The sequence below is a fragment of the Biomphalaria glabrata genome, chromosome 5, assembly GCF_947242115.1.
Source record: "Biomphalaria glabrata chromosome 5, xgBioGlab47.1, whole genome shotgun sequence".
Taxonomy (NCBI): Eukaryota; Metazoa; Mollusca; class Gastropoda; family Planorbidae; genus Biomphalaria; species Biomphalaria glabrata.
This window is the reverse complement of record NC_074715.1, coordinates 47,952,224-47,978,142: the sequence shown is the minus strand read 5'-3', so window position 1 is coordinate 47,978,142 and position 25,919 is coordinate 47,952,224. Positions and strand designations below refer to the sequence as shown.

The 25,919-nt window shown below is 38.6% G+C and overlaps 1 protein-coding gene and 1 long non-coding RNA gene across 3 annotated transcripts in view; one reads left to right on the top strand and one right to left on the bottom strand.

Annotated features, from left to right (window-relative positions):
- Positions 1-1,209: 1,209 nt before the first annotated feature.
- On the bottom strand, positions 1,210-8,297 carry LOC106076421 (uncharacterized). The gene is made up of 3 exons (XR_001219373.2): positions 6,056-8,297; positions 1,695-1,871; positions 1,210-1,586 (listed from the first exon to the last, which is right to left on the bottom strand). It is a non-coding gene; the product is annotated as an uncharacterized LOC106076421 (long non-coding RNA).
- A 160-nt stretch (positions 8,298-8,457) lies between these two features.
- LOC106076337 (uncharacterized) overlaps positions 8,458-25,919 on the top strand; it is a 35,160-nt gene continuing 17,698 nt past the window's right edge. Inside the window, exon 1 of one of the 2 annotated variants that reach the window (XM_056030069.1) lies at positions 8,458-9,490. In XM_056030069.1, coding sequence (XP_055886044.1) covers positions 8,639-9,490 — 852 coding nt within the window. In that variant the 5' untranslated portion in view covers positions 8,458-8,638. The remainder of the gene's footprint in view (positions 9,491-25,919) is intronic. The other variant, XM_056030070.1, reaches the window with a different exon arrangement.

Here is a 25,919-nt window from a genome sequence, read left to right as displayed (position 1 = left end):
ACAAGAAGCACACAGATGAACAGAAAGAGACAGACGAAGCAATAGAAGACGTCTGCTACGCGACTGCAACTTTTGCTGTACCAGCTTTGAGTGCCACAACAACCCGGACAGAGCAGGACAACTTTGAGCCTGCGTTAGAGCCTGTCACTTTGGACCTTAAGGACCCCTGTCGATCTGCCAGTGCCTACGAGGGGAACTTGAATTTTGATTGTTGCATTCAGGCGGTAAGCAACAACTGTACATGCGGTGCTTCACGAGGGGAATGCAACTGTCAGGAAACTCATCAACAGGGTCTGAAACCAGTGGACTTCGATACTTCTGTTTTCACCAGCGAGAGAGGCCCTGAAGGTTGTCAGAAGAACCCTGTAGCTGATGAACTTTTGCACATGACACGTTGTAGGGGTGCCTTACAGACAATTCTCCCTGAGACGGCTGAGGCTGACAGTTTGTTAAACAGCGTGGCTTCATGTGGGTCTACAGCTCTTTCACGAGTCATCCTTAGAAAGGGTCTGATGAAGCGCAGTTCTGAATCAACTGCATTAACAACAACAAGAGCTGTCACTACCACTCTATGTGTCAGGTGGCTGACGCAAGCGACAACCGTCAGGATGGAGAGGCCACGTTTGCGACATCGTGTCGAAAGAAACTTGGTCAACTGGAGGAGGAGAAAACGGCATCTGCAGAGAGCAGTGTGGATCGCTTTGTGGGGAGTACGCTCCATGCAATCTGTGACTCCCACTGACCGACCTCCACCTGCATTGATCAACCGTGAACATATTTCTTTTCGGGACGAAAAGACTAAGGTGGGGGTAGTGTTGTAACACTGCCTTGCACCAGTGCTTGAGGTGCGCACTAGCGCACTAGTGAACGTAGACAGGAAGAGACTAGAATGGAAAGAAGAACAGTGTATCAGGGATTGTGAAGAGTCTGAATGTTTGGAAACTAAGAAGCCAGCTTTTGGTGCTGCCTGAAGGTTGTAGAAGGGACCTGGAGCGAAGCGGGGAAGGCTGTCGTTGGTCCACATTCGGGTTGCTGTCTAAAGGACTGGTAAATTAGTAGAAAGACTCTGAGGAAGCTGAAGGATGCTATGTGTTTGTCCTAGTGAATAAACACCTGTCTTTATTTCCTGTTACACTGTGGTGTGTTGCCTGCCTTTACGTTGAGTGCCTACCCAAGAGTTACAACAATATATATATATATATGGCTCCTTCTGTCTCGTAAGACAATGGATGCGCTCAGATGAGTCACTGGCTTTGGTTACGTCTTGAGACGGGGCAGAATCTGGAGTGGCTGATCAAGCCAATTCTGGATCGGCAGTTTGCCACAGTTCGAGCATTTATATTCATAACTGTTGTCTCCAGTGTTGTTTTAGCCGCTTTGCAGCAGCACCAGAGTTTCCTCTCCGGGGCGCATTCCTTGGCCTTAGATAAAGGGGTCATGGGTGGCCCATGCGTCATGATCCCTCTCTTGACCTTGCCAAAGGCACCAACTCAGTTGCAGACGTTGCCGGAGGGAATTTCGTAGCTGATACTCCCAACGCCTAAGGGGCTTCACTCCTGATTTATCCTCGAGGTTGTCTCCTGAAGCTTTAATAATATATTTCAAAATATATCATTTATTTACATTCCAAAAGTCTACTTTGAAAACAGGCAATGATAGCCTACTTGTCAGATTATATATATTTATACACTTACTTTCACAAAGTTAAATTGTAGGAAATGTCACGCAGAAACTCCATCACTGACTTGTTTTCGTACATCTGCAATATAGCTGCAAGATGTCTGTCAAGTTGGAGTTACTATATCTTGTTTGCGGCTTTACTTTGTTCTCCAGCATTGTAGCTCAGAATCTTGTTCTCAGTGTTCTGTTCTCTGAGGAAGTGAGAGATTAACTTGTAGACATTGGAGTGATTACCGTCAATAGACAGTTGAAATGAATGGTACCATCCCTCCACTGAATTGTTTGTTCGTATTAGATTGTCCTGTGCACGATCTCTAACATTCCATAATGCTATCGGAAATCTTGTCCTCTGCAGTTTCGTCTCTGTCGATCAATATATTTGTCCTCCTAATAGTCATACTAATTTCCTAAAACATATTGCCAAGGGTCATCTAGATCTTCGCAGTATTTACATCGGCAGGTGGAACAAATGAGATTCAACACACATTTAGCGAGATAAGTGATCGCCAGCTTAACTAACCCTGACACGCCTAAGTTCGCCCTGGTTTGAGATGCCGCAGATAATCAAGATTTCTAATTATACTATAACACACATGTGTAATAGACAAATCATCATTGTCACAGATTACATTATAGAATTGTTTGTACATTTCACTTTTGAAAGAAATATAAGCCCTCGGTTTCTACCCCTCAAATTTAGACACTTGACATTCAAGTCAGGATTTACCCAAGGGACGTAATTAGTATGTTTAAAATCTATTGGTTGATTTGAATTTAAACAAAGACATTTTTGAAAAGAGTTAGCGCCAGAGAATTGGCGGTAGTAAGAAAGTAAAGGGAGTCGATAAAATAAGGTTCTTGTAGATAGTCACGTTTCTAAGAGCTCTGTTTGAAAAGCCTTTGTAATATGTTTCATGCTCATTGATTTATAATTTGTACATAAACTGTACTTACGTTATATTTAAATAAAGTTCCAGAGTTTTGTTTTATCAAAGAATCGTTAATTTGTGAGTCTAGATCGTCAGTTTTGTTAACTATTGAATTCAAGTAAAATCCCCGGCATGACAACACATCATACCATCAAAATGTTGTCACAATCATACCTAACTCTTGAACAGGGTTACCACATTTAAAAATCATTATTATATTTTTAGGAGAATGAGATAAAATTGTATGTACTTTCTTTCTCTACAACTATGACACACTTATAGATTTAAAACTCAAGAAGATAGAGATCTCAACAAAAATGCTGCCCAGGACGCCCACTTACATAAATCCGGTACTTTTATATACACATCATATAAAAGTCCGCGCAATTTTGTCTTGCGCTATTTTGTCGGGAAATTTCGCGCTATTTTGTCCGCGCTTTTTTTGTCGTGTCACCTGATTCAGCAGATGCTAGCAGATGCAATTAGACTTTGAAACTTCATCCTACATTACGACTTCGAGGCACTAGGCTCTGTCTATAAACCATGAATGGTGCTGACTGCACATCAATCTATATTATTATATTAGTTTGTTCTTTTACTTATTTCGGATGTTCCTTCAGAGTTGAAGATAATTACTTCCTAGTCCAAACCTCCCGCAGGACGACTGGGGATGGGAGCGGGCAGGGTTTGAACCCGGGACCATCGATAAGTCCGAACGACAGTCCAGCGCGCAAACCGCACGACCAGGCAGCCATCCTGGTAATTGTGTAATTGTATCAATAAGATTGGACAGTCGTGAAATTATACTCTGGATGAACTTAAATATGATAAAAGCGTGCGATAACAAATATTTTTATACATTGTTTTGTTTAGCTTTTAGCTTTCTCAATGCGCTATAATCCTATCACGTGTCTGAGCCAGTTGGGAAAGGGGGCGGGAAGAAGAGGGTATCTTGGTGAATGTTTACATTATCGTTTTTTAATTGCATAAAAAAATGTTACCAAGGGTTCAGGAGTCCTCAAGGGGACTAATTCAACTTATACACATCCGTCAAGTACAAATTCTTTCCCTTGTTCGATATACCAAACAAAATAATTAATTATCAATAGTTAATAAGCGTACTGTGTTTTTTTATGATTGATTCTTGTGTTGTCAGGTAAAGGAAATAATTGTGCAAAATTTCAGCTTAATCCAAGAGGGGAGAATTGGCTTGTACAAGCTTTTTGACAGACATGAGAGTCTACATGAGCTTGCTAAAAAAAAAATTGCCTCTGGCGCACGGTCGTCCCTAATACGGGATGGATGCCCTGCCCAGCGTGGCTGTCAAACTAGGATTATCCTGCTACGTCACTTGCTTGGAGAGAATGCACTCATGCGGCGCGTCTATGGATATCTTATTTGGGTCTATCTGAAATTAGGTTTAATTAAGATAAAGCACATTGTTGGTCTAAACAAAAATGTTAGAATGACATATAGAGAGGAAGGCTGTAAGTACGAATGACCTTCCTAATTAGTGTTTAGTAAATTCTTATAATTTTCAACTTTTGTTTTGCATATACATAATTTATCACAGTTAGACTTTTCGAATTAAGCATGTATGACTATGTAAACAAAGATATGTCTTCAATTTTTATAATATTAATATAGGATGTAATTTTGGTTTTTAATAACATTATAAAATCTTTAAAACATTTCAATTTTGTTTTAAATAGACAAATAAAATATAATTTATTTTGTTTAATTTTCATAGTACAGAATCTTAAAAAATAATTTTATATATGCTATGCAACTTAAACTACTAACAATAAAAAAAATATTTTTATAACAAAAAATGCTAAATTTTGTTAATTTAAAGTCTATACAGTTCTCTACGTCATTGTACTACGAAATTAATATCCAGAAAGGTCATTCGTCAAAGGTGGATTAGAAAAAAATGTCGTCTATTTTTAATTTTAAGTATTACGCCTGCTAGACTTCTAATATTAAAGGTAAACCGTATAAAACATTTTCTTTTGTTTCACTAATACTGTTTTATTTCATAGGTTTTGTTTCAATTCATTTAAATGTCAACATTTTGAAGAAATATTTGAAAAATAGTGCAGACATAGGCATAAATAAATATAGACTGGAAAAAGGAAATAACTTCCTGTAACTTGAAAACATGTACATCTATTGTTGTCGGATTTCCGAATTCTGAAAAGATCTTCAGTCTTAGAGATTAAACAAAACTACACTGCTGTATAATATTGTCATAGACATAAATAAATATAGACTGGAAAAAGGAAATAACTTCATGTAACTTGAAAACATGAATATCTATTGTATTCGGATTTCCGAATTCTGAAAAATTGAAAAATTGCATGATCTTTAGTCTTAGAGATTAAACAAAACTCCTAGACATAAATAAAGTACACAGAAATGCAAGTCACAAATTTTCGTTTCATAAAACTCTATTATCGGCCAGTCTATATTTATTTATGTCTATGAATAAAGTACACAAAATTGCAAGTCACAAATTTTCGTTTCATAAAACTCTTTTATAGGCCAGACTATATTTATTTATGTCTATGAGTGCAGAAAAAAAATTGTAGATTAATCTTTCGAAAAGAAATATTTAATTTAAGATGTATTTATAGGACCTCGATTACATAGCTTTACATCGCCCGTGTTTCAATTACGTTGAATCGTAAGATCGATTACTTTGCTTTTAATTAGTTTCTTCGTTGTTTTTTGTTGTTGTTTTTAAAAAGGAACATTTACGTGTGTTCATGCTCTAGATGGTCTAGACCTCCAGACTAAATTTAATTTTGAAAAGATTATATTTTGAAAAATTTATAACGGTCAAACCAGAGTTTTCCATGAGTGGCCAATTAGCTAGTCATTCTTTTCCCAAAGATATACATATAGCCACTCAAAATCCGTGTCCACTCAGGTTATTTTATTTTTTACTCCATGCACAGTCAGCAATTGTTTAGTTGTTTTTTTTAAAGTGAAAGTGAATTTTTTTTCATACAATAAAAGTCAATCGAATTTTTATATTCAATAAATAAACATCTATCTCTGCCTCTCTTTACCCCGCTTTATCTCTTTCTCTCTGTCTCTCGCTCTCACTCGCCATATGTCTCTCAGTATCTCTCAGTCGTCCTCTGTCTCGCGCTTTCTCTCTCTCTCTCTCGATTGCTCTCTGTCTGTCTCTCTCTTTCTATATCTGTCTCTTTTGCTGTCACTATATGTATCATAAACTCTTTTTACCTCGTTCTTGCTCCCTCTCTCTTTCTCTCTATCTCTCCCTCTCTCTCTCTCTCTCTGAGTTTTTGTGTTGATCTAATTATATAAAGTCCGTGGTAGAACAAATTAAAAGCAATAAATGTCAAAAGAAAATTTCTTTAAGTTAATGTTAAACTAAATCTATTATTTGGTCCACGCTGGCCCAATATGACCTTCACCTTGTGAATACCCTGTGCTGGAGACTTCCTCAGTAATCCAGATACCAAACAACTGATTCGCAGTAACGACACAATGGGTTACACATTGACCTGTGGAAATGAAAAACAGTGTGTCGGAATGTGTGCTATAATTTGTAGCGTGCTAATTTTAAAACAAACTTAAATGCAGAAATCAAGGCGCAGCTAGCTCTTGACAATTCGTGTAACACACCTCCCATACATTATTCAAGGAAATTAAATTGTTGGAAACATGAAACTTGATTCAATTAAATTCTCCAGCCAGCAGTCCACTATTTAGGTTTGATCTTGCTACATTAAAAGTATTTAAAAAGAGAAAAGGAGTTTATATAAGTTTAGAAGTTTCACATTTTTAACAATTTCTTTATTTTCTTTTTGTCTTTTTTTTTTTCACAATTTCCTTTTAATTCTTTTTCTTTTCTTTTATTTATTTATTTTACCCCCTATTACTGTTGGTATGGTGCGCAAAAGTGCCCCCGTTCAAGATAATAAAGTTTTTGTTTTCCGCCATGACGCTAATGGTAGATGTTTGCTAATTGCTGACTGAGAACCTAGAACCTAGATCTTTATTAAGAATGACTTTCTATTTTCCCTTTTTAAAAACTTTTTTGTCTATTTGTTCTTTACATTTTTTTTCTTTTATTTCTTGGTCTCTGCCTCCCAACCACCCCTCCCTGGCGTATATTACTGTATCTTGTACACATGCATGTCAGAGGCATTAGATCGAAGATTTTGTAATCTAAACTTAGAGAGCTTTCACGTGCATGCTACGCGCAGGAACGTAGCTAGGAATATCCCATCATTTTGGAGCCCGGGGGTGGGCATGACCTTTTTGGGGCCTCTGCATTTTGTGTAATATTTAATGTAAAAAAAAACCACTAATTTAGGAGGGCCCTCAATTGGAGGCCCAGGGGGAATTTTCAAATTCTCCCTCTCCTCCGCCCACCCTAGCTACGCCACTGCGCAGGAAGTGCTAAACATGTTTCATACACATACGTAATGCATTCTCTTTGGGTCCGAAGATTGTGGAACTTGACATTGTTTTAATAGGAATGCAGGAAACAAAGCTGAATGGGATAAATTTGTTATCAGATCACTTGTGATACCCTAACTCTCAACAGACTTCTGGGCAGGCGAAGGTGAACGTGACCAGTGTGCTAGCGCATGACCTCTATTACGTACATACTGGCTAGCGCGGTGAAGCGTGCTGGTCAGCCCTAATAAAGTTTGCATGGGGTAGACACACATGGGCATTTGAACTTACCTACGTAATCATCCCCATGGAACAGTCAGAGCTTCAAATAATATGTAGGGCACTCTCTTTTTATATCTTCTTTGTAAGTCTAATATAAAATATTTTTTTCCAAGCTTACAGTAAAATCGAGACATTAAAATGCGTATCTTATCTTATCTTATATGATACAGAAGTTACTTAAAAAAAAAAAGATGATGATTACGCGTCATGCATTTAGTCATGCATATTAACCAACGACCTAAACTCCGCCAAGTCACTGGTTTTCCTGGGTTAGCTCAGGAGCATACTTTTATATATCTGGCGAAGTTTGCCTTTATCTTATCTTATAAATCACAGACGCTCGTTCAGGAAAAAAAAAAAAAAGAAGATAATTACGTCCTTCACGTATCTATGTGTTTGTCTAGTCATGCATGTTAATTAGAGACTCTCTAAATCGTTTGTTTTCATGGCTGATTCAGGCAACCCGTTTCATGCTTAAATGGCGCTAGGGAATAAGGAGCACTAGCAGAATTTTTCCTCGCATATGAAATAATTGTGCCTTTATCTTTGTGTCTTGCTTGGTATTTTTATTTAATTATATTGTTTTTTTTTTATTAGTAAGCTCAGTGTTTTATGTTCTTATTCCAACTTTACTTTATAGCCTCGTCTTCTGTGCTGAGATGTTTTTAGATTTTAGATACATTAAAAATTACACAACATTTATTATAGATTTTTAAACATCCTTTTACACATTAAAAAAACAACAGACTGCTAGATCTAGGACTACGATTTATGTTCATAATGCGAAAAGTACATTATCAAAGGCCAATGGGTAGGCCTAATTATTAAATGATTTGATGCAATTAGTTATTTATTGTATGGATAACAAACAAAAAAATACACGTGTGTTAGTTGCGGGGAGTGGAGACATTATGCGTTTCGCAAGAATAACTTTGCAAATAACACACGAGGGTCGAGTGTGTACCAAACCTGGCCCTCTATACAACAGCGCGCCTGAAAAGCTTCGCCTATCCGCAAACGCGCGCGGTGCGCTTCAGCCCCCATAATGCATCACTGAGCGCTAGTACGCATGCGCACACGGTATCTCGAAGGTCCTGTTCTGTGCTACAACAGATCTCAGCTGAACTAAAAACTGCGAGTTTGCGTGGTAGGAAAATCTTTCGCTAGTAACTTTTTTTTCCTTCCTTTTTTAATACTTAGCCATTTAGCGCGCCGGCTGTGTTACGCCGAACCGTATTTTGTGACGTGCCTTAAAAACAAGCCTGATCTAATCTAGATCTAGGTTATTAGAGGCTTATTACAATTTTGTAATGGCTTCAAATTCAAAACATACAGAGTGGATTCTTGAAACCATCGACCACTTGCGAAGGCGTAAAGCCCGCCCGGACTTAGAACGAATCTGCCATGTGGTGAGGCGACGGTTTGGGCTTAGCGCTGCGGAGACAGAAGCAAAGCTGGAAAAACTTGTCGACTCTGAAATCGTCATCAAAGTGGACTACAAAGGAAGCACGAGCTACAGAAATGCCGCGAAATGGCGGAAGAGCATGCTGGGATGCGCAGTTCTCAACTCCACCTCTGTCTCCATCAAAATAATCGAAGCGATTCTGGACATTTCTGCGGCTCAGATCAACGCGGTCGAGGCCAACCAGACGCCAAATGACGGAGCAGATGAGTCCCAGCTGAGCACCAAGGTCAAGGTTGCGCAGTATGCCACAGAAGTTGGAGTCTCACTGGAAAGTCTCAGCAAGTGGCTGAAAGAAAAATGCGAAGGCTTCGACAGTCTGAAAAGTCCGCTGACGGTCATCCTGAAGCGGGAGATTGACGCTGGCCGCGTAGAGCGACTGATGAGCAACAGTTATGTCGTCTCCCGGGCCCAGATGGCAGAGGTGGACGAGAATGGGATAAGGCCTCTCAAAACTGTTCGGAAGACGGAGCCGAAGGCAGACACTTCTTCGGATGATCAGCTCACTGTGGTCAACAAACATAATTACAGCGACGAGTCTAGCAATGACTTGAAGCCTACTCCGAAGTTGGAGCCTCTGAAGATCGCCGTTCCTGCGCCACATCAGCCAGCCAGAAGAGGTCGACCACCAAAGAACAAATCACAAGAACACAATTCGCCTGGAACTCCTACAAGTCAAGGCTCTTCGTCTCATTCAAAGGTAAGACTTGGAGAATATCGTTATGATTGAATAGACAATATACAGCCATTTCTAGCCATGTTGTTTAGACAATATACAGCCATTTCTAGCCATGTTGTTTAGACAATATACAGCCATTTCTTGCCAAGTTGAATAGACAATATACAGCCATTTCTAGCCAAGTTGAATAGACAATATACAGCCATTTCTAGACACGTTGAATAGACAATATACAGCCATTTCTAGACACATTGAATAGACAATATACATCCATTTCTAGCCATGCACCTAGATACGTTGTGACTAGGGCGTGTGGCTAAATATAAGGGTGCTTGGAAAGCGTAGCAAGCTAGAGGGGATCACGTGATTAAACGGAGCAAGAGCGTCATAGATTTTCACCTGGAGCTACAAACCAAAACATTATAATTGACCCTAATTAAACAGTATTCAACAGTAAATGCTGGATTACTTCATACATTTAAAAAGGTTATCTTCTTAGATGTCAGAAAAGGATGACTTCGGTTTTCATTTTGTGTCAGCTTGACCTCACATTTTAAGTCCCTAATGACTCCTTAAATCAAAAACAAATCTTATCTACGCCAAAGAGACACAACAATATTTCGCACAAGGTATTCACCTTATAACCCATTTCGAATGCAGTATAAAAAATCGTAGATTCTAAAAATTTCCATTCGCTTAATTTATTTGCGGTGGGGGAAAAATATCGCGTTAACTGTAGAAGTAGTACATGAGTTGCATGTGACCTACAAATTAGACTAGACCTACCAATTAGACTACTAGACACACACCTACAACGGTCGAGTTACTCTCTTTTGTGTCAGAAAACATTAGAAACTTTACGTTAATGAATGAGTCTAAACTCTAAACCATAACTTCATGACAGTCTGAGAGGAGGTCCTAGCAGTGCGCTGGGCCCTGGGCTGGCTGTCATGTCGGGGGGGGGGGGGCTTCGAATAATTGTATGATAAGTAAACGGTGACAAAAGATTCTTATTATCGCGTGGGCGGTAGCCCCTCTCTGGGACTCATTCTGTAACTTTGTTCCAAACGAATTTTTTTTATCAAAATCTGTTAGTACAAAATGATTTTGTTAGCTGCATAGGGTTTGGTGGCTGATAGGTAATAGTCATCGCTTTCGTACCGAGGGGTCTGAAAAGACTGGGACTTTGGGTGTTTTATGACGCCCATCAGTAAAGTAAAGGTCTTTAGGGCTCGCAAAGACCTACCTTCAGGGAACAGTACTAGAAAAAAAAAGAGGCGGACTGAGAAAACGATGGGAAGACAACATAAAAAAATGGACGGGCCTGCCATTGAAAGAGGTTCTATCCAAGGCAAAGGACAGAGAGGAATGGAGAAAGACGGTCGAGAAATCTTGTGTGGTGCCCCAACGGTCCCACAAACTAAGGGGTAGATTAAAATGAAGTCGGGGGATGAGTAAAGGCAGTTGGTCATTGTGCTGGCCATATTAAAGATGTGCTTTACATTACCTGCTCCACCCCAACCCCAATGGATGGCATGGTCTCAAAAGGTGTACCTTTACACACCCGGTATATTACATACGCTTATGTATTGTAGGCTATTTGTTTACTTATGGTGCACTGACTATTGCAGGGGGTGCGGTGGCTGAGTGGTTAAGCGCTTGGCTTTCGAACTGGGGTCTTGGGTTCAAATCTCTGTGAAAACGGGGACTTTGAATTTCAGGATTTATATGGCGCCCCTGAGTCCACCCAACTCTAATGGGTACCTGACTTAAGTTGGAGAAAATAAAGACGGTTGGTCGTTCTTTTTGACTACAGGATACCCTGCTCGTTAACCGTTGACCACAGAAACAGATGACCTTAACATCATCTGTCCCATAGATCGTAAGGTCTGAAGGGGAATTTTTTTTTTACTGCCCCCCACCACTTTTTTTTCACCTCGCCGTATTCGCACCTTTCAGGGCCGGCATTGCGAATTGGGGGGCCCAATTTAATGGATGCATGCTAGGCCACTCTTCTAATTTTTTTTACAATAACAGCTATTAATATTAATTAGATCATTAGATCAACACTTGTTATACAACACGCATAGGAAGCAACTCGAACTCAATAAGTGCCTGAGGGTTAATTAAGGTATTTAAATCGTATGATAGGCCTAAACTTAATATGTTAACCCATTAAGTCCTACTTCTTTAAAAGCCAGTGACAACAGCCATGACTGATAGTGATAAGCTTAATTTAAATTGCGGGGCCCCTGTCAGGCGTGGGGCCCAATAGGAGTAATCGGTCGAATCGGTCTATGGCTTACCCTGGCACCTAGGCTAGATAAACAAAAAAAATGTAGTAATAAAACTAAATGAAAACAACACTTGATTGACTGTTAATTCTATGTATCACATTTAAGGGTTAGACTACTGGCAAATATATTGTCGGACACGCACTGCACATTTATCATTTAAAGCAGCATACTCGACAGCGTGGCTAGGGTCTATGTCACCCGGTGCCAAAAATGCCAATTAATCAACTCATTCCTGAAATGTAATCGACTTCTCTATAAAAGTTCGACTCAACGCCTATTTATTTGTGCGTAGAAAATGAGAATTTGTATTGTGCTCATCTTTGTAACTTAAGTACGAGGGGGGGGGGGTAAAATTCATTCAAACTAGTATATCTATTAATAGATCTTAAATTTACTTATCTGTATGTTCAGTAAGCATCCAGCCTTCTATGTGTGTGCTATTGACGCTCAATCTACCAGTCGACTAGATCTACCTAGCCTAATTCATCTTCCCTATCTGCACACTGCGGCTTATGTGTAGATTTTAATGCTAATAAATCAATACAGGCTACACACGCACACACACACTTTCAGGAAAGGTACTATAACAAATCTTTCCAGATGAAATGAATACTTACTGTTACAGTACATTAATTATATATATAGATATATATATAAAATTGCATCAGTGTTTCCCAAACTGTGTTCTGTTTCCCAAACTGCGTAACCCTAGTATTCAGCGGAATATTTAACTAGTAGGGCACCAGGTGAATTAATCTCAATCTATAAACTAAAAAATAAGCTAAGTGTTCCGCTAAATACTCTGAATGTGTGAAGTGTTCCGTTAAGGAAAAAGTTTGGCAAACCTTAACCCTTATATATATATATAATATATATATATATATATATATATATATATATATATATATATATAATATATATATATATATATATATATATATATATATATATATATATATATATATATATATATATATATATATATATATATATATATAGGCCTATATATAGTGCTTTTTTTGTAAAATAAAAACAAAAAACAATAGGTATCGGTATTCAGTGATAGATTGTCTAACTTTTAACTACTAATATATTAATAATAAACGTTAAAATGTAAGATAAGTAATAATTTTTCCCCACATTGAAGAAGGTGCCGGTACGCCGTACCGGTGCGTACCGTCACCAAAAAAGCATATATATTTGTATATATATATATATATTTCTCCTTCTTGGTTGAATGGCTCTTCTCTTTTACTATGACCTCAAAGATGGCTATAAAGCCAGATTTTGTTATAAAAAGCCGTCCACGTGCATGGCATGGGTAACTTTGGTCTTCTGCAGATAAGCCTGCTTCTTCTCTCAGCCTTTTGTTAGCGCTGCGTTCTTTCATGCTAGTGGCTCCCCTAGCCTCGAATCTCGAGCCTCCGACACTCAGGGCTTCACGCCATGAGGAGCGATCGAGAGCTAGTTTTCACTAACGCACAGTGAAATAAACATAGAAGCATTGAGGTACCTATAAAATGAAGAAGATAATACGGCGAAACCTAGATGAACTCTGAGAAGGACTCAAACCACGGACCCCGAACCGGCCCCATAGCTTACCAGTCTAACATCTACATAGTTGATAGATCTCCATAAAAAAAAGATCTATTAAGTTAGTAGTGTTATCTTGCCTCTGCATCGGTACGCTGATCTCGCTTATTATATTCCCTTGTAGTTGTATTCTCTCTTAAACTACTCCTGCTGTCCGTCCGTCCGCAAGTCCGTCTGTCTTTCTAATTGTAACAAAAATAAAAATATTTGGACGAGGTACTAAGGAAACACATAGAGAGGTAGTCGTTGTTTTTTTTTTTATAAACGTTATTTAATTGACCCTGTTCTGTGTGTGTGTGTATTTGTCTTCGAGTCCGAAGATTAATGAGGAATGCAGTTTAACCAATGTCCGCCGGTGGTCGATTTTAGATTTTCTTTTCGCCGTCTACGTCTGTCCTCGGCAGCGGATTTTATTTTTGTCTCAAATATGTGTATCCCGCGGCCTTTGTAAGTGACCTCCAATTGTCTACTTCCGAAGCATCATGCAACCAGGTGCTCTCGTCAGGCCTATGTATGTGTGTATGTCAGTCTAGATATAAAGGGATAGGGAGTTATGGGTTAAAGAAAAGGATGGGACGACAAAACAAATCGATACCAAAGTCACAAACAAAAGTTAAGCAAGTATGTTTTTATTGCTGTACTAACAGTAAATCAATGGTTATGCTTGCCCTGGATATGGCAAAACATGTAGGTCACAGCTGGGGCTGCGTATCCACGGGAAAAAAACTGCATTCCTTGCTAATCTTCGGACTTGAAGACATGCCTTATTATTATTAACAGTAAATCACTGTAATCTATTCTTTGTTCACATTTTGATATCTAAGATCGCGTTTACATTCTTTAAGCAATAATATTCGACAAGAGAGATAAAGAAGAGAAAGCGATACGAAGAAATGGAGTTGGCTATTTAAGTTATAATAGAACGCAACCAAAAAAAAATTTTTTTAAGAAAATGAAAAGAGAAAAATTGGGAGTTTTACTGTTGCCAACTAAATACAAACAAAATAGTTTGTACTGCAAGCGAAAGAAGGAGGCGCGGTGGCTGGGCAGTAAAGTGCTTGGGGGTCCCAGATTTGAATCCTGGTGAAGACATGTATTTTAAATTTCGGGATCCTTCATCCTCTGAGTCCACCCATCTCTAATGGGTACCTGACATTAGTCTTGGGAACAAATAATTAGATCCATAGTGTTAAAATATTTTGCTTATCAATAAATGAAGTCATGACATGTAGTAACTTCATACCCAATTAATTATAGGCCTAATGATTTAAAAAAGAAGAAAAAATAGTGCATTAAAATGAAGAATGGAAATTGAATACATGCACACTGCTTGGTCAATTAAGCATCCTATAATACTAGCAATACCTACTATAACCAAAATTTCTCTCTCTGCTAAACGGTTGATCTGCCCTCAAACTTTCTTTACTTAAATTCAGTGCTTCCCAAACTTTTTCCGTAACGGAACACTTCGAACAATCTGAGTATTTAGCGGAACACTTTGCTTAATTATTATTAGAGTGATTATTTCACGTGGTGGCCTACTACTTAATTATTCCAGTAGTTCGAGGAACACCCTATTCAGGTCTCGCGGAACACTAAGTTACGCTGAACACAGTTTTTGGGAAACACTGCTTTAATTCATAGCTCTAGCTTTAGCTGATTCGTTCTCTTATCACTATGCGCCCTCTTGCGGTGAACGAAAAAAAAATACGGAGGAGGGGAAAAGAATAGGTAGAGGAAGGCGGGGCCACTGGAGGATGCAAAAAAAAAAAAAAAAGGTTTCGGCCAAAATAACATAAGTCTATAGCGATCAGCTATTTCAACGCAGTGAATTACGAGTATCGGATAATTAGGTGTGGGGAGCATTTAAAACTAGATTTTAATGAGGTAGTTCCGAATCTCTGACCTACTTTATAAAAAGTCACGTGACTGTGGTCTTATACATGGCAATATCTTCCTATGATAAGATGTAGATCTAGATTTAGTGCTAGCCTAGATCTAGTAGACCTACTAAATAATCATAAAAATTAGTGAATTATTGTAACATACTTTTTTATTACTTAAAGATGTCTAGATCTAGACTATTTTCATGTTTTAATTACAATGAAATCAATAAGGTCATTAATGTAAACACCACACTCACGTGACTGAGAAGAGATCCGGAAGTACCCCATTAGGCCAAACTTTTTCTTTGCTTGTAATTTGGGGATAGAGAATTTTGGTCTCATGGTTGAATCTTAAAAGAATTGGTTCTGGGACCCCTTTGAAAGTGTCAAACAAGAGCACTGACCTATATTGTGAGAAATCGAGGAACAAAGTGATTGGGGTGGAATAAAAAAGTTTAAACTAAAAATTGTACGAATCAAGACTACACATGCAAGACCCGTGGCCTATAAGACGGAAAAAAACAGAATGAAACAACAAATGTTCCGGAAGCTAAAGATTGGAACTAGTGACATCTGCCCATGTAGAATGTCACCAGAGAATGCTGACCGTATCTTTTAAAACTATATTCTTTCTCAAGAGGCCCGAACAAGACACTGGCCCCAAAGCACCCCTATAGAAAAAAAAAACTATATGGAGAGCTCCCTGATTTGGAAACCACTGCGCAGTTCATCTCGTATATTGGTCTAGTCATCTGAACGCTTCAACATAAAAATTTGAACTTTTATGTAAAAGCTGATAAGTTACATCATTAGCCCATGACCTTCTGTAACCTATTGTGACAGAATCTGTTTTTGTTTTTTTTTTAACTTATAATAATGAACATATTTATATATTTATTTTTTTCTTTTAAATGGCTAGAGGCTTATTTCTAGTCTTCGTTATTTAGAAGCAAACAATACAATATAAGCATTAAGGCAGCATTGAGGAGAAGGGATTTATATTTCGGACAGCACTGTTTCTAAGTTATGATTAGGTAATAGGCCAGTGGTCCCCAGGGTGTTGTGGACGGGCGTTGACTTGTAGCACCAAACTGCTGGTAAACTACTAAACCGTAGTAGGTGTGTTATATCTTAACTTTAAAAAACTTACATAACTTACATTTTTAACAAAACTAAAAAAAAAAAACTTTTATTACAATATAAACCAATTCAACTTCAGATAGAATGAAATCAATGTAGTAGCTTTAGTAATTATATGAAATGGTATTCTGAACAAAGCTAATACACACAAGAAAACCCGGACAGATCTCAACGGAAAACGACCTAGGCCTGGAAAAGGACATGATTTTTGTTTTGCGACATGGAACCTGCTAAGCCTTTATAGAGCAGGTGCGCTAGCCCAACTTACTGAAATGTTAAAGAAATATAGGATACCCCTTGCAGCCCTACAGGAAATCAGGTGGAAAGACTCGGACATTCTCAGAACCAAGGAGTATACTATATTTTATAGTGGTGGAAGCACTAACAACTTAGGTACAGGTTTTGCTGTTAAAAAGGAAATGGTAGGTAATGTCATTGGATTTAAACCTGTAAGTGATAGACTCTGCTCACTACGTTTGAAAGGAAAATTCTTCAACATATCATTTATCAATGTTCATGCCCCTACTGAAGATGCAGATGATAACACAAAAGAAGCCTTCTATGATGGACTGGAAAGAATTTATGATGAAGCGCCAAAGCATGACATCAAAATAGTCCTAGGAGATTTCAATGCAAAAATTGGAAAGGAACCAGCATTCAGACCAATAATTGGCAAAGAAAGTTTACATGAAGAGACCAACAATAATGGCATAAGATTAGTGGATTTTGCATCAGGAAAAGGAATGTCTATCAGCAGCACAAAATTCCAACATAAGAATATTCACAAGGTAACCTGGATCTCACCTGATGGCAACACCCAGAATCAAATAGATCATATACTCATAGATAAGAGACATGGATCAGACATACTAGATGTAAGAAGTTTCAGAGGAGCTAATGCTGACTCAGACCACCTACTAGTAAAAGCTAAATTTAGACAAAGAATAAGTACCATACACAATTACCAAAGAAAGAGAGCACAGCAATATGATAGTCAAAAACTCACAAAGGATCCACTTGTTGCAGAAACTTATAGAATGGCACTCCAAACACAACTGACAACATTAGAAAAGGACTGCGAAAATAACATAAATGAGCATTGGGAAATAATAAAGCATGCTATCAAAAGAACAGCAGAAGAGGTAGTTGGATTTAAACAAAAGAACGAGAAAATAGGGTGGTATGATGATGAATGCAGACAAACTATAGAAGAGAAGAACAATGCCCGAATGATAATGCTACAGAGAGAAACCAGGAACACTAGACAGCAATACAATGAAGCAAGAAGAAGGGCCACAAAAGTTGTAAGAAAGAAAAAACGGGAATGGGAAAAGTCCAAGATCACTAAAATTGAGGAACTAGCAAAGGAGGGAGACATGAGAGGAATGTATATGAAAATTTAAGATGAAAAGAACGGATTTCAAGCTAGATCACACATGTGTGAGAACAAAGATGGTCAGCTTATTACAGAAAACAGCAGGGTCATTGAGAGATGGGCTGAATACTTTGAGGAGATCCTAAATACCACTGAAGATGGAGACAATGGAGAATATGAACTGCCGCATGGGGGACCAGATCCCTTAGTGAACCCTCCAACACTCATTGAAACATCAGAAATAATTAGGACCATGAAGAATCACAAAGCACCAGGAGAGGACCAAATCACAGCAGAACTAATTAAATATGGAGGGAAAGACTTACATTCCCAAATACACAGACTAATATCGAGAATTTGGGAAGAAGTAATACCAACAGAATGGGAAACTGCTCTTATAACCCCAATACACAAAAAAGGATCCAAGTTAAAGTGCTGTAATTACAGAGGAATCTCTCTACTAAATGTGACTTATAAGATACTGTCTAGGCTTATAACTAAGAGACTTGGAAAATATTCAGAAGAAATCTTAGGTGACTACCAATGTGGTTTCAGACCCAACAAATCCACAACCGACCACATCTTCACACTAAGATGTATACTAGAAAAATGCCATGAATACAACATACCAATCCACCAACTCTTTATAGACTATAAAATGGCTTATGACAGTATCAGAAGGAAATACCTATATGACACACTACAGGATTTTGGAATACCCAATAAGCTGACAAGACTTATACATATGACATTAAACAACTCAAAAAGCAAAGTCATAATACAAGGAGAACACTTACGGGAATTTAGGATTAAACGAGGATTAAGACAAGGAGACGCACTTTCCTGCATGCTTTTCAACTTAACACTGGAGAGAGTTATAAGAAATATACACATAAACACAAGGGGAACTATCACTAACTACTTCAGGAGAGAAAACATGGGTCCACAACCAACAGGGACGATATACAGCCAACCTCTACAATACCTTGCTTATGCCGATGACATTGCCTTATTGGGTAAAGAAACCTCTGACATCGCTAGAGCCTTCATACAACTAGAAGAAGCATCTCGACCAGCAGGACTTGAGGTCAATGACAGTAAAACCAAGTACATCACAATGACAAGAGACAATCAAACAGAGGGACAAAATATCAAAATCAAAGACCACGAATTTGAAAACGTCCAAACTTTCAAATATCTAGGAAGTACTATTAATTTAAAAAATGACCTACTAACAGAAATAAAGGAAAGAATAGCAGCAGGCAACAGGGCATTTTATAGCACCCACCATCTACTTAAGAGCAAAATGATTTCAAGTAAAACCAAGAAAATAATATACAAAACTATAATAAGACCAGCAGCAATGTATGGAAGTGAGACCTGGACACTGACAAAGACATCTGAAAATTTACTTAACACTTGGGAAAGAAAAATCCTTAGGAAAATCTATGGTGCCATACAGGATGAAACAGGGTGGAGGACACGCACTAACCATGAGTTATATCAATTATATGAAGACCCACCAATAGTGAACGAAATAAAAAAGAACAGACTACGTTGGGCAGGTCACCTTGAAAGAATGTCAGACAACAGAGGGGCGAAAATCGTATACAGGCAAAAACCAAAAGCAGGCGACTCAAAGGCAGACCCCGAATGCGATGGATAGATGACGTGGAAGCAGATCTGAAGCAGCTTGGGGTTAGGGCGTGGAGACGAAAGGCCCAGGAGAGATCTGAATGGAAGGATGTGTTAAAGCAGGCCAGAGCCCTCCATGGGCTGTAGCGCCACTGGGATGGATGGATTCTGAACAAAATCTAACTCACTACAATAATTTTCAGGCTTCAAATAATTAGTCGTATGTCCTACTAAGACAGCTGACGACAGTGCTACTTCTCTTGCATCATTCACACTGCGTGTCTAACCTTTTCCCACCATCACCATAGAAACGCACACTCACACTTCATAGCTCAGGGGTCCCCGGTATCTTTCAGGTGGTCCGAGGAAAATCAAAATTGATTGTGTAGTCCCTGAAGAAAGTCATGGTGTCCGTTTATATCTGAGAGAAGTAATTTAAATAAAAACCTCTTCAACAAAATGTTTTATTTTAATTGTAACTTTTATATTGTTTTTATCACGTGGAAGGGTCCATATGATAAAAAAGTGTGGGAACCACTGTAATAGTGGCATTAGTTCTGTTTATTTATCTGGTCAACAAAATAAATTCCAAAACAATATTGAACAATTGAAGTGTGCCAGTTAGGACAGCTAAAACAATAGAGTCCTCCAGCAGTGTACATTCTGCAATTAGTCAGTGCAGCGCAGCGGTGATAACTGTTTATTCTAGAGGACTGGGGAGTGTTCAGATGCACTGAGCTGTTTTAGGCTAACCTGGAGTCGCTGGAGGGATGCAGTGTTGTAGGCTGGAACACAGTCCAATGGCCTATCTACCATTTGTGTCTCTGTTCACTAACAGTCCAATGGCCTATCTACCATTTGTGTATCTCTTCACTAACAGTCCAATGGCCTATCTACCATTTGTGTCTCTGTTCACTAACAGTCCAATGGCCTATCTACCATTTGTCTCTCTCTTCACTAACAGTCCAATGGCCTATCTATCATTTGTGTCTCTGTTCACTAACAGTCCAATGGCCTATCTACCATTTGTCTCTCTCTTCACTAACAGTCCAATGGCCTATCTACCATTTGTGTCTCTGTTCACTAACAGTCCAATGGCCTATCTACCATTTGTCTCTCTCTTCACTAACAGTCCAATGGCCTATCTACCATTTGTGTCTCTGTTCACTAACAGTCCAATGGCCTATCTACCATTTGTCTCTCTCTTCACTAACAGTCCAATGGCCTATCTACCATTTGTGTCTCTGTTCACTAACAGTCCAATGGCCTATCTACCATTTGTGTCTCTGTTCACTAACAGTCCAATGGCCTATCTACCATTTGTCTCTCTCTTCACTAACAGTCCAATGGCCTATCTACCATTTGTGTCTCTGTTCACTAACAGTCCAATGGCCTATCTACCATTTGTCTCTCTCTTCACTAACAGTCCAATGGCCTATCTACCATTTGTGTCTCTGTTCACTAACAGTCCAATGGCCTATCTACCATTTGTGTATCTCTTCACTAACAGTCCAATGGCCTATCTACCATTTGTCTCTCTCTTCACTAACAGTCCAATGGCCTATCTACCATTTGTCTCTCTCTTCACTAACAGTCCAATGGCCTATCTACCATTTGTGTATCTCTTCACTAACAGTCCAATGGCCTATCTACCATTTGTGTATCTCTTCACTAACAGTCCAATGGCCTATCTACCATTTGTGTATCTCTTCACTAACAGTCCAATGGCCTATCTACCATTTGTGTCTCTCTTCACTACAATGTTCTAGATTTGTTTTTGTTTAACCAAAACGCTTTTTCTCGATTTAGACAGGATTGCATGTTGGACAAGTTGTTACTTCAGAATGATCACTGATATTTGTATTTGTACATAAAACTTTCATAGGAGTTGATGACGCGTACCATAAAAAGGGGGGGGGGGCGAAATGGGAATAGGGGAGATAATTAATTTTAAATGCGAATTCTATATGGCAATTCAGTTACATATCCAATTTTTCAAAAAAATATGATTTGAATTTCAGTCGTTCATATATGTAACTTGCACTTATTGATGTGTATGCGTTTTATAATTAACTTTAACCACATCAGAGTTAAATTATCTCCCTTAAACCCAATTTTTGTCTCAAGGTTGTAGGTAAACCAATAGTACACTTAATTAATTTTTTAAAAGGAAGTATTATATTAGTACACTTCATTTATATTTAAAAGGGAGTATTATATTAGTACACTTCATTTATATTTAAAAGGAAGTATTATATCTTGTATTTAATTTCTTACATATGTTGAATTTTTAATTAAATTTCTTTCATATATAGCGCACCTTTTTCATGCTTATAGCATGCTCAGTGCACTATGGTCAGATCCCTTTTTGTGGACCTGTTGGGGGGGGGGGGGGTAAATTTTCCTTGCTGTCTGTTTTCGGATGTGTAGGCTATGACATTATTTCGGAAAATCTGTTACATTAAATTAGCAATAAACTCTACAGTCTGCAAAAGAGATTTATTTGAAACACGACTCTCAGGGGAGAATATAAAACTTTAAACAATTTAATATGTTCTAGAGTGCCATTCGCGAGGCCTTACAGGTGGCCCTACTGGCCCATCGGGCCATTGCCTGAATGCCCATATAGCCAGACGCCCCTGCTGACATTCCTGATGACGGACTGATGCTCCTGGTGTTCTAGGATCCGACTTAAGTGTTGGCGAAAGTCTTCAGATTTTTTAATGCATGTTTTAAAAAGCGAAGAAAAAAGTATCGATCAACTGGAGTGTACGCCCACGTTCTTTAAAATTAAATCTTGTCTTAATGTAGACCTAGAGATAGCTGTACGAACAGAGTGGTAAGCACAATGACACTCAACACGCCCCTGACAGCACACATCACTCTGGCTGTGTTTTAATGGTGCTCCTTGTGCATGACCTCATATTGGAGTGATTTAAAAACCTAATCGAAAAGGTTAATTATAGCGCTGACGAAATCAGGGGCGAGCAGTCGCTCCTTCAGAGTAGTAGCCTCCTGAGTGGGGATGGTGTTGTTTTCATCTATATACAGTTACTAATATTTAGTCATAAACCCACAAGACTATACAAGATATGTACCATCGATCAAAGTCACTTTACTTATTCAAATATCTGTTTGTTTTTTTAAAGACTTCCATTATTCAGTTTGCGTTAGTATAAAGTTACTCGTCAATATTCTTACACTTAGAAATTAATAAATAACATGTGCCTATTCCCGATACTCAGTTTCCTAGTAATAAGGGTTTTTAAAAGTTTTTCAACAGAATTTCACCGCACTCTCTGACCCGAGATCCACAGGATATATACGCTCATCAAATGGTTGTTATTGTGGTCCCTGACTGAATGTATCATTAAATGTAAACAAATGGAATGAGCTGGTTTATATACAAGGAAATGTTTGTTTCTCATCATTAGGAAAGCATGTTTTGAAAGCGAGGCTTTGTTGCCAAAGTGGGTTTTTTTTTTACAATGAAGTGGCAGTGAGAAGTGAGATGACCTAATTTCCATAAATAGCAAGACGTCATGAGCTGGGATGTGATTAGATTTGTCCTAATGCCGCAATGGACCGACAAGCGTTATGTAGGGATGGTTGTTACAAAATTAATGTATAAATCATGCTGCCATGAACAGAGTACAAAAAAGGAATAAATAAGATACTGCTGTGATGTGAATGACAACTGCATGCTATTTCCCCTAATAGATCTAGGCCAGGCCTGATCTAGGCAATAGTTTTTTTGTTGTTTTTTTCGTGGTGCTTTCGTTAACGTCTGTCTCCCAATCTCAGTCTCTCTCACACGCACACACACACACACATTTCTATCCCTCCTCTTTTCTCTCTTACTCTTTCTGCGCCTCTTTGTCTTGATTTGCGTTGCTAATCAAAGATTAATTTCATTGGAGCCTTTCTTTCTCTCTCTCTCATTCTCTCCCTTTGCATTCCTTACTAAACTTTCTTTCTCTCTATACTTTTTTTTACTTCTCTATCTATCTATCTATCTATCAGCGACTACTCATGATCTTATTTTAGTAACTACTTAGCTCAATCACTGAGACAACTGTGTACAATGAAGACAACTGTGTACGGCTATGCTATAATAAACAAAAAAATTGAAAAGTCTTTATAACAAAACTACGACCAAAAGTGTGACATTATGTCTACATACTACGCAGGCATCTATTGCAATGTTTGTGTCAGCTGTTCGACAAGATAGTAAAACAGTGTGACAAATGGACCTACTTAGAACTACCTGGGTAATGTGAATAAAAGTCTTTAATTGGTCAGTCTGTGATGTTGTGAGCGGGTGTGAGTATGTGACGTACTATGTAAGTTGGACTGACTTTTAGATCGACCATCGTGACCTTGTGACCTCGTGGCCTTGTTTTATTGAACTGTAAAACGTGAGTCAATTTTTTAAATCGAAATCTGAAGTCGAGTGGCGGGCCCTGTCTTATTGAAATCTGAAGTCGAGTGGCGGGCCCTGTCTTATTGAAATCTGAAGTCGAGTGGCGGGCCCTGTCTCATTGAAATAAGAAGTCGAGTGACGGGCCCTGTCTTATTGAAATCTGAAGTCGAGTGGCGGGCCCTGTCTTATTGAAATCTGAAGTCGAGTGGCGGACACTGTCTTATTGAAATCAGAAGTCGAGTGACGGGCCCTGTCTTATTGAAATCTGAAGTCGAGTGGCGGGCCCTGTCTTATTGAAATCTGGAGTGGCGGGCCTGTCTTATCGAAATCTGGAGTGGTGGGCCCTGTCTTATCGAAATCTGAAGTCGAGTGGCGGGCCCTGACTTATCGAAATCAGAAGTCGAGTGACGGGCCCTGTCTTATTGAAATCTGAAGTCGAGTGGCGGGCCCTGTCTTATTGAAATCTGAAGTCGAGTGGCGGCCCTGTCTTATCGAAATCTGGAGTGGCGGGCCCTGTCTTATCGAAATCTGGAGTGGTGGGCCCTGTCTTATCGAAATCTGAAGTCGAGTGGCGGGCCCTGACTTATCGAAATCAGAAGTCGAGTGACGGATCCTGTATTAAAGTCTTTTTGAATTTGATCTAGATCTGGGTCACATGTTATGTGGTTTCTAACTGCAAGCCTTCTCTGAAACATTGCTTTGTGATTTTCGTCGGCGCAGACGTGACAATAGTGTCATCGCTTCATTCATTATACAAGTATTTATATCCCAGTGTTCAAAGTGTATTTTCATTATCTATAGACCAGGCATGTCAAACACGGCGTTCGGGGCCGCATGCGGCCCGCGACTACATTGCTTGCGGCCCGCTTGGCCACCTCAAAAATCAAAATGATGTTAAAGTATTACGCTGGAAAATAAGAGATGACAAGCTATAGTATTTGTTAAACTGAACAACGAGAGTGAGTCTGCAGTGAAAGCCAGCTACATTTTGTCAAACCATAGCAAATCATTTAGTGAAGGGGATTTTATGAAGGAGTGTGTCGTTAAAACCGAAGTAATTTGTCCAGAAAAGGTGAAAACATTCAAAGAAAAAGCGTTATCTAGGAACACTGAGGCAGATAGAATAAATGACGTGTCAGTCAGCTTGCTTGAACAATTTAAAAAACAGAATAGTTGATTTTGAATTAATATCATTGGCTCTCAATGAGTCATCTGATGTAACGGGTGTAGCACAGTCGGTTATATTCATAAGGGCCTGTGACAGGAATTATGAGATACATGAGGAGCTGCTTGAGATTTGTTCTACGCATAACAACACAACAAGCGAGGATGTTTTTGAGAAATAACAGGAGGTGATATTGCAGTACAATTTATCTTTGGTAAAGCCAGCTAGTCTAACTAAGGATGGCGTACCAACCATGAAATGAAATGGTTTTGATGCAAAGCTACTTGCAAAAATAAGAGAGACTGATGCTAATTTTAAATTTGCTCATTTTCAGTGCATACTTCACCAAGAAATATTCTCCGCAAAGCAATTACAGTTCCAACATGTCATAAGACCGGTTTCAGTTGGTCTCAATTGTATTTGCACTACAAATTTAGCTAACTAAGAGACAAGTATGCCATTAATTATTGTATTCTATTGCATTGTTTCTAAGTTACATAAAAACCAGTAGGATGTTTTGCTACTAATTTTTGGCTGCGGCCCTTCAGGTCTTTTATGTGGCCCATACACCTTAATGAGTTTGACATGCCTGCTATAGACTCACAAACAGACAAACAGAGTGGGGGGAGGGGGGTAAAGGTACCAGTTTTCGAAGGAGTTACGTTAAGTATCAAAGAAACTACAATCTGTTATTTACCTATTCTAAAACCTATGCTAAAAAATTACTACTCCTGAGTCAAATTATTCCTTTTCCCAGAAAAAAGGGTGGTTAGGACTTAAGAGGAAGTGTGTACCTAAATTTAAATTTGACCCTAACTGGTATCCGACCTGTTTTTACTTCCCTTGTGTCCTGCACTTAATTGTGTTCAGAATTTGATATTCAGTTTATGTAATGCTTGATTAAGTCTGGAGGCAGTTTACTTATTATTATTGTTA